This window comes from Salvelinus fontinalis, chromosome 21, assembly GCF_029448725.1.
Source record: "Salvelinus fontinalis isolate EN_2023a chromosome 21, ASM2944872v1, whole genome shotgun sequence".
Classification (NCBI taxonomy): domain Eukaryota; kingdom Metazoa; phylum Chordata; class Actinopteri; order Salmoniformes; family Salmonidae; genus Salvelinus; species Salvelinus fontinalis.
In genome coordinates this window covers 42,812,213-42,821,392 of record NC_074685.1, presented here as the reverse complement: position 1 = coordinate 42,821,392, position 9,180 = coordinate 42,812,213, and the positions used below count along the sequence as shown (strand labels likewise).

At 43.0% G+C, this 9,180-nt stretch overlaps 1 protein-coding gene and 1 long non-coding RNA gene across 3 annotated transcripts; both read right to left on the bottom strand.

The window, feature by feature from the left end:
• Window positions 1-564: 564 nt before the first annotated feature.
• LOC129818952 (uncharacterized) lies at window positions 565-3,400 on the bottom strand. Its single transcript, XR_008753987.1, has 2 exons — window positions 1,914-3,400; window positions 565-1,396 (listed from the first exon to the last, which is right to left on the bottom strand). It is a non-coding gene; the product is annotated as an uncharacterized LOC129818952 (long non-coding RNA).
• A 1,790-nt stretch (window positions 3,401-5,190) lies between these two features.
• On the bottom strand, window positions 5,191-9,180 carry cdk9 (cyclin-dependent kinase 9 (CDC2-related kinase)). Of its 2 annotated transcripts, XM_055875326.1 has the most exons (8): window positions 9,077-9,180; window positions 8,808-8,921; window positions 8,372-8,453; window positions 8,094-8,184; window positions 7,773-7,939; window positions 7,335-7,506; window positions 6,765-6,913; window positions 5,191-6,316 (listed from the first exon to the last, which is right to left on the bottom strand). In XM_055875326.1, exons 1-8 carry the CDS (start codon window positions 9,115-9,117, stop codon window positions 5,951-5,953), a joined length of 1,182 nt encoding a protein of 393 aa, XP_055731301.1. In that variant the 5' UTR covers window positions 9,118-9,180; the 3' UTR covers window positions 5,191-5,950. The 2 variants fall into 2 exon arrangements, with proteins under 2 accessions (XP_055731301.1, XP_055731302.1); XM_055875327.1 differs by lacking the exon at window positions 9,077-9,180 and having other exon boundaries at window positions 8,558-8,901.

Here is a 9,180-nt window from a genome sequence, read left to right as displayed (position 1 = left end):
ACCCTGACACCAGCTTTAATAGTACAAATCCTGTTGACCCATTGGATGAAAGCTTCCAGCCAGGAACAAGCTCAAGCTCAACATCATCTGACTCGGAAGAGGAAAAGTCTGCACAGGGCTGGCAGGAGCCAAAGTGTATAGTCTATGAGTCTAAGGTCATGGAGCTCATGAAGTTCTGACAGACCAGCTGCCATTGTCCAAAACAAGATGAGGCTCACAAGCTGAAGAACATTCAGGACCCTGCCTGGAACATTCAGCCAACACAACATTCATAATCAATTTAGGCTGACGTTGTAGTAGAATATGAAATGCGTAGTATGCTCAGAACTGCATTGTTCTATAGATATTGATAGCTGTTTTACCTATGTATATAATGGTGTTTTACATCTTTCTTTCTTTTTTTTGTACAAGTGACTGACTTGTGACTAAATGATTCCAGCTGCATCTGAAACCAATAAAGTGTTGAATTTAACTTCTGGATCAATAAATTGTGATATTCACGAAATGTATTTGGAAGTAACTAGCTACAATCTTACTGTTACAAATGATGCAGGGAGTTGGTGTATCATTTAAACTTTCATTTGTTGGCAAGTAAATAAGTAGCAAATACTAAGTAGACATGGATTGTATTCAAGATAAATTTGATTTACTCTGAAGACCGAGGTGAGTTTACACAGCAGAATGCAGGAACAGTTATGGCAATGTATTACATATATACAGTAGAAGAGAAAGATACTACTAACGTCTATAATAAATACTACAGTTCTACAAAGGGAATACTTGGATATGCTGTGTTTGGTGGGTGCAGGGTGTTCGGAGTCACTTTAATACAAGGGGTGATTGTTGTTATGGACCTTTCACATCTCCTCGAGTCATCAACATCAAATTTGTATCCAACATAATGTCCATCTTGTCAGGGATAAATTGCTTGAATGGCCCTAACAACACACGCAGGCAAGTGGATTTCATGTCCTGTACCTAGCTTATCCACACGTAAAACAAACTTCAAAAACTATCTTTAGGCAGCCTCCCGAGTGGCGCAGTGGTCTAAGACGCTGCATCGCAGAGCTAGCTGTGTCACTAGAGATCCTGGTTCGAGTCCAGAAGCTGGCCACGACTGGGAGACCCATGGGGCGGCGCAGAATTGGCCCAGCGTCGTCCGGGTTAGGGGAGGGTTTGGCCGTCAGGGATGTTCTTGTCCCATTGCTCACTAGCGACTTCTGTGGCGGGCCGGGGCGCAGTACAACGCTGACACATTGGTGTGGCTGGCTTCCGGGTTCAGCGGGCATTGGGTCAAGAAGCAGTGCGGCTTGGCTGGGTTGTGTTTCCGTGGACGCACGGCTCTCGACCTTCGCCTCTCCCGAGTCCGTACGGGAGTTGCAGCGATGGGACAAGACTGATACCACGAAATTGGGGAGAAAAAGGGATAATAAAAATGATCTATAGGCCACCAAGTGGTATTGTCTGTGAGAGAATGACAAAAACACGATTAGACTTTCATGGGCAATCATTGTGTACTGTCTGTATTCGTGCTGTATCAGCACAATGCAGAATATGACACATCTCACAGACATGCGTTAGCTAGCTAGTTACATAACACAGGTATTGTTACTCAAAGACTAATATAAATCCAAAGTAATTCCTTTGCTCTTCATCATCATCAAAAAAAAATCAGGTTTTGCTCCTAATAAGATGCACTGAGGCAAGCGAAGCTAGCTAGCTAACGTTATAATAGACTACAGTACATTTTGGGTATAGCAAACAAAGCTCAACTTGGCTAGCTTAGTTTGTAGTGGTACTAGCAACCCTATCATGGCTGAATTAATACAAAATGATACTGTACTAAACAACGCTGCCTCACACGAAAGGAGAGATTATATTGCTAGTTAGCTACCGACACCAAAACAGGTTACTTGTTTGTCATTTGCACTTTTGATCCAGCTGGTCTAGGCTGCCACCGCCAGTTGATCTTGGAGGTTCTGAAGAATGTGTCCAAATGAATATAAATAATCTCTGTGGCCCTAGTGCTCTCATAGCAACATAAGAGACCACAGGGTCCAGAGTAATCTCATGAAATGAGAAGTGCCAAAGCTCCTTAAAAGCATACAAGCCACAGATACATAACCAGCAGTATCCAACTTTTCTCTGCCGTGAACCACCAATGCTGCATTTACACAGGCAGACCAATCAGATCAGCTCAGAAAAATATGTAATGTGAAAAGATCTGATGTGATTGGTCAAAAGACCAATTAGTGGAAAAAATATCAGAATTGGCCTGCCTGTGTAGATGTAGCCTAATTAGCCCAAACCATCTTATCCTACACTTTTGACAACATTTTCTAAGCTGACCTCATTTAGTTTAGAGCAGAGATGGACAACCTTGATTGGGTTGGGGGCCACAAAAAATCCGAACTCATCATGCGGGCCACAGTGGCTCGCGGGTCTGCGTACCTACAGCCATACCCACACATGCAGTCAGAACAGGCCTTAGCCTTTGGGGGGCCCTAAGCAACATTTAGAAATCTGAGTAAGAGTAACTAACAAAATCAATGGGGAGACCACTGGTCAGTCATTCTACCATGATTACTACAAGTTAGATAGCTGGACAAAGGCTTAGATTCAATCCGATCAAGCGCTAACCGGCAATAGCCGACAACCGCATAGCTGGTGTTTTGATGGTATAAAAGGTGTAACTGCTAGCTGTGAAATCGGTGAGCGTCTGCTCCAGTGGTCATTGTCACCAAGCTACAGCTGTCCCACTCACATAAGAAGTTCAGAACGAGAAAGTGTAATTACACTCAAATTGAAAATCATTAAACAAAATAAGGATTCATATCAACCTAACGCAGGTGTATATTACATCACACATTCCAGTGTTCCAACTTGTAACAAGGTTGCATGGGATTATTACTAATAAGAGTCGGTGCATCCAATGGCAATGTCAGCGATAGGTATAACGCCAGGAGCCATTGTCTGATTTGACAGCCCCAATGCAATAATACACCTCTGAGATTGCCTAAATAAAAACAATGAAACTGCTATGCAGTTGTCGGTTATCGCGGGTTAACGCAGAACTGATTGAATCTAGTTCTAATTCAGCAATCTATACTGAACAGAAATATGAACGCAACATGCAACAATTTCAAATATGATGATGCCGCCCTTTGATAAGCAGTGGCAACTTTGTCAAAGGCAGGGGCGCAAAATATTTAGCTTGTCCATTCCCAGTGTGCCGCTCCAGGGTACTGTTGGAGAGATGCATCTCTGTAGTGCTCCACCAATGTTCTGTCCAAAAAATGATCTAAGATAAATCATGTAGCAGATAAAGGATGAGGTATGTGCCCTTTTCTGTAGCCTACAGGCTGGACATAAAATGTATGACAATGTAATGAGACTGACACTTTCTACATCATACAGGTTTCTCTGATCAAATAGTCCGGACCAAATCTGAACCAATCATAAACGTCTCTATGTTTGGTTCAGATTTCATCCGGTCTGGACCAGCCTTGATTTAGCCCAAACATAGACGTCTATAAATTACTTTTAATCAACCAGAAATTAGGCTGATTTCAAAATCCAAAAATACATATTTTCAACATTCATTCAGAACTGAAAATATATCTGATTTCAATATCCGGGAAAAAACTATTTTTCAACATCCTGGAAAAGGACTTTAAACATACCTTTCATTCAGAACCTAAATTAAACATAACTTCGTCTGGATTTCTTTTTTTTTTTTTTAGATGGGGGCTGTATTTTTTGGTCCCGCCCATGGCGGCAGAGCGGCAAGGACCGGCCCTGCCAATCAGAATGAGTTTTTCCCCAAAAAAGGGCTTTATTACAGACAGAAATACCCATCCGTACCCCCCCCCCCCCCCTCCTCGACGATCCTGCAGGTGCAGAAGCCAGATTTACAGGTCCTGGGCTGGCGTGGTTACTTACACGTGACCTGCGGTTGTGAGACCGGTTGGACGTATTGCCAAATTTTCTAAAAAGAAGTTGGAGACGGCTTATGGTAGAGAAATTAACATTAAATTCTCTGGCAACAGCTCTGGTAGACTTTCCTGCAGTCATTGTGACAATTGCACACTCCCTCAAAACTTGACACATCTGTGGCATTGTGACAAAACTGCACATTTTAAAATGGCCTTTTGCCCCCAGCACAAGGTGCACCTGTGGATCATGCTGTTTAATCATCTTCTTGATATGCCACACCTGTCAGGTGGATGGATTAAGAATAAAAACATCACTAACAGGGATGTAACCAAATTTTCGCACAAAATTTGCAGGAAATAAGCTATTTGTGCTTGTGGAATATTTCTGGGATCTTTTATTTCAAGTCATGAAACCAGTACTTAACATGTTGCGTTTCTATTTTTGTTAAATATAAAACTTTTAGCTGACATGGGCTAATTGAGTCTCTGTCAGTGACTGACATAACAGAACTGCTGATGCATAACCAAATTTCACCTTATCAATTCTACTAATTTAACTCTTAACAAGAAGTTGAGAACCAAATGGATCCACATGCCTACAGTTCAGTTGCCCATCCCTGGACAGTTGTTCTCAAAAAAAGATTGGTAATAATTTTTTCCACAACTGTAAACAGTAGTACTGTAATGGTATACAAAATAGTTACAGGGAATCTGCAAATGCCCTTTTTTCAAATCCCAAGCACATCTAGATTCTACCACATCCATCTGAGCAAGTAGGTGACAGCAATAGTAAAGCTCCACTTCAACTATTCTGAGGCCTGGAACCATTGCTTACCTGAACCCTAAGGCCAGGATTCAATCCGATCACGCTTTGTTGGCTATGCAATGTTCCCGTGCTAGCGGACTGCATTCACGGTGAATGCTGCATGTCGGCTCATTCTAAAATTACCTTTAAATGGTACATAGAGAACAAAGAGTGATCGGATTGAATCCTGGCCTAACTCTCTCTAGCTATACCGAAATAAGTGCCAAATGGTTGTTTGGGAACGATAAGTCATTGGTGAAATTTTCTATAAACCATCATTATCAATGCACATATAGGGTGGCTTTATAGTCAAATGGCTCGCTTGTCTCAATTCGTATAAAAAAAAAAAAAATCTAGGCGGAAATATGCTTTATAAACCTGCTATAAGATTCCATGTTGCCATTCTCCATAGGGTGATGTCAGACAGGACAATAATTCCAGGACAATAAATGGCAGTGTATCAGTGAGGTTTATTAGTGTAACTATACTGACAACGTATCGCATACACCACAAAGATACCTGGCAAAACTCATGATCGTACAATATAAAAAAGAAATGTTTTAAAATGAACAAAACAGTGAAAAAAAAGAGGAAACTATTGGTTCTAGCGATAAGAATCGCTGTCTTGATGGCTTGTGTCAATCCTTTGTGTGTGTGTGTGGTTCTTGGACGTGTTCCAACACTAGAGGTATTGTTCTCGGAGCAACCCACTGAACGCACGTCTATGCCCATGGAGTGCTGGATACCAATCCAATAATTTGCTTCCTGTCTTTGTTGACTCTGAAAGGACCGGGCAGGTTTTGTGAGAGCTACAGCTCCATCTAGCAGTCACGTAGCTGAAGCGTAGGCCTAGTTCATCACAAATCCTTTACACCCTATAAAACCTTTCACATCTTCCAAGACAAGGTCAAGTAAGCGTAAGAAGAAGCAAATGAGTTATTGAATTGAAATCCCACCCAATAACAACACAGTACTATCTCAACGCTTTATCAAATGCCCGAGGCAGAGGACAGACTAATGTGATAGAACATGAACAGGAGAACAATACTGCTTGAAGAAACGTCCACATTTTCCTCGTGTTGCCCCCACAATAGCCTCCACTTGGAAAGAACGCTACAGTTCCCTAAGATCAGTCTTACGCCAACTGGGCCTCACCACTTTCTGCCTTGCAACAGTCTGCCACTCGCCCTCCTCCAACTCCTTAGTCCAATCAAAACACCCGGTCAAACTCCGTCTGACTCGTCGTGGCCGGGTTCCTGTTCTGATTGGCCGGCTGCTGGGGCATGTGACCTCTCCGGCGGGGCGGGGCCAGGTACTCAAACATGGACGTGTTATGTGTGGAGAGCATGTTCTTCAGGTCCGAGGGCATGGGGTCTGACCAGAAGAAGTCGTGGTTCAGAGCATCGTCGCTGTCCGTCCTCTGCGCCGGGTCTAAGACTAGGAGCTTGTCAATCAGGTCCAGGGCGTACGGGTCCTTGACATAGGCTTTGAGGCGGTCCTTCACTTTCCTCTTCTGGCCCTTGGGCAGCTCCATCTTCTGGTAAAGCTCGTACTTCTTGTCCACGCCTGGCCATACCTGATGGGGGAAGAGTTCAGGGTAGGAATTGAATGGTGAATGAGAATTTGTTTGTGTTAAACTGGTGGTTACACTGTGGTGTTAATTAAGTTCCTTGGACATAAAAATGTAAAATCAAAGAAATCAGCTCAGTGTCAGAAATCAAGGTATTTTAATTTAGGTAATCGTTTCAAGTATTCCCATACATAAATAGAGGAACATGTGATCGTATCCCATTGTAATAAAGGTTGGAAATTATTCTGTTTTTGTCAAATACTATCTGTTTGGGATTCTTGAGCTCAATTGGCAGTGTACAAGTAATTTATAACAATGCCCCCCCCCCACCCCGATCATCAGCTCAAGGAAAACTCAGCCCACGGCTGAATGTTATTGACTGTAATTGACCCTGATATGGTTTGTGTGTGGGTATGTGTCCGTGTGTGTGTTTGAATGTGGTTTGTGTGCATACCTCTGCCGTGATAGAGCCACACAGCTGACTGATGAGTGTGAGCTGGTGCTGTTCTGTGTTGCCTTGCATGATGGGACTGCGTGTCCACATCTCCGCCATGATGCAGCCTGCACCCCACAGGTCAATGGGAGGTCCGTAGTCTCTCTCGCCTGACAAAACAATGTAGCTCTCAGTTTACATGCCATTAAATTACACATATTGCTACAAGTAAGCTCAGCATATCAATGTCTGGTAACTGTATAAATAGCCTGGGATTGTGTAAAAAAAATAGTTATTTATAGAGACAGTTACATATAGCTTTCATAGAAATGCCACCTTTTGAAAAAATGTCCTTTGCCCGGACCGCTCCTTGACTACCCCCACTTCCTTGATGTTTTCCAGAAGTAGCTAAGCCGATTCAAAATGGTCACCCAATTATCAAGTCCTTCATTAGTTAAATCAGCTGTTAGTTCTCGAATACGGCACAAAAGTGGACTGGCTGGGGGTACTGGAGGAGAGGTTTGGGAAACGCTGCGCTAGGGGATTTGGGCATGTACCCTACACTATGCTCCAGACAGATGGGTTCCTTACCTAGAAGCAGCTCTGGGGGCCTGTACCAGAGTGTGACCACACGGTTGGTGTAGCGGTTGCCCTGGCTGTTTTTGGCCAGGCTGAAGGCTCGCGCCAGCCCAAAGTCTGCCAGCTTCAGCACGCCGTCTCGGGTGATGAGCACGTTGGCCGCCTTCATGTCTCTGTGTAAGATCTGAGAGGAGGAAGGTGTCCACCGAGAGGCACAATGTTAAATGGCTGATTTCAACATGCAGTGCATTTGGTGAAAAGACCAGCAATGATGATACAGGTTTGTTGTATTGTACAATAGGAATCAAATTCAGTCTAAAAACGTTTTACCCTTTACAAACTACAGCTTTGATCCAAACCCTACTGTGCTGTCTATGATCATTAGTTTTTCCCTTTCTAGGTTACAGTGACTATGGATGGGAGTCGGTCATAAATGGACCGTAGCCTCACCTTGTTTCTGTGGATATAGTAGAGTCCATTCAGCAGCATCTGCATCACCTTCTTGATCTCAGCCAAGGTGAATTTCACATTGGCGTTGCTTAGCAACCCTGCCAGGTCGTGCTCACAGAAGTCAAACACCAGGTAGATGCTTCCTTTGTAGCGGTTGAACTGGGTGGCTGTGTGTTGATGAGAAGATTGAGTAATTACACACGCAACCACTCCACACACAAGTCTGGATTGGTAATCCAATACTGCTTTTTGACCACAAACAATATGGACGGCCCCATGCAAGCTGTAGGTTGCTACTGGGAATGCATGACTGACACTCACCTTTGGTTCGACAGATCTCTATGAGGTTGACAACGTTCTCATGTTTCAAGAGCTGCAGAATCTTGATCTCTCTCAAAGCAGTGATAGGAAACTGTGACAAAGAAGATTACTATTTGCATCCATGTATGTTTATAGTGTGCCATTGTTTACCACTAGCCTGTCCAATAAAAATGATACAGTTTGACAGCATGCATCTTCTGTGTGTATAATGTTGGAATGTTGATATTAATCTCATGCAGGGCAGATAGCTAGAGACGTGGCTTTGTTGTCCCTCTTACCCCTTCTTTCTCATTCTCCATCAACACTTTCTTCAGTGCTACCTTCTTCCCAGTCTGTCTGTGTTTGGCTTTGAACACCTCCCTGGAAAGGTAAAGTATGGTAAGATGAAAATATAGAACGTGTGCCAATGACAAGAATATCAAATATGCTAAGTGTTCTTCTGAAACTGGCTAACGTGAAGTTACCTTAGTTATGTTAATATTCAGGTTATGAACTCAGAACCTAACGTCACTATCAACACAGGTGTTGATAAAACAGCATATGCAGGTGTCGACAAATGCATTTTAGATTGCTAAACTAGCTGGATATATTAACGTTAGTTGTCTTTCAAGAAAACAAGCTACTGTAGTTAGCTTGCCGTCAGGCACGTTCTCCTTAACGTTAGCGATGTTGTTGTCAGGAACCTTTTCACTAAATAACCACTAGAAATGTTACCCAAAGGTCCCTTGGCCGATCTTGGCAAGCTTTTCATATTTAGAAAACTCATCACAGAAAGGGAATTCGACTCCGTCGTAGTATTTGGACATAATGGCGGCCTCCCGGTCAGGCCTTAGAAAAGTAAAAGGTCACGTTAGGGAGAGGTTTCGCCAGAATTACCAAATGTTACTCTAACATAAGTACACCAAATCAAGCAGAATTAGATAATATATGTTCTAAAAAACGTTAAATCTCACAATGGACATTAGATATGAATATATTCATACTTTTCAGCCCCGGCGGCGTTTCCTGTTTTGTCTCGCTGCATCCTTATTTGTTTCGTCGGAGCCGTGCGTGCCCAGTGCGAGATGGGTAATGTAGTCGTTGTGCT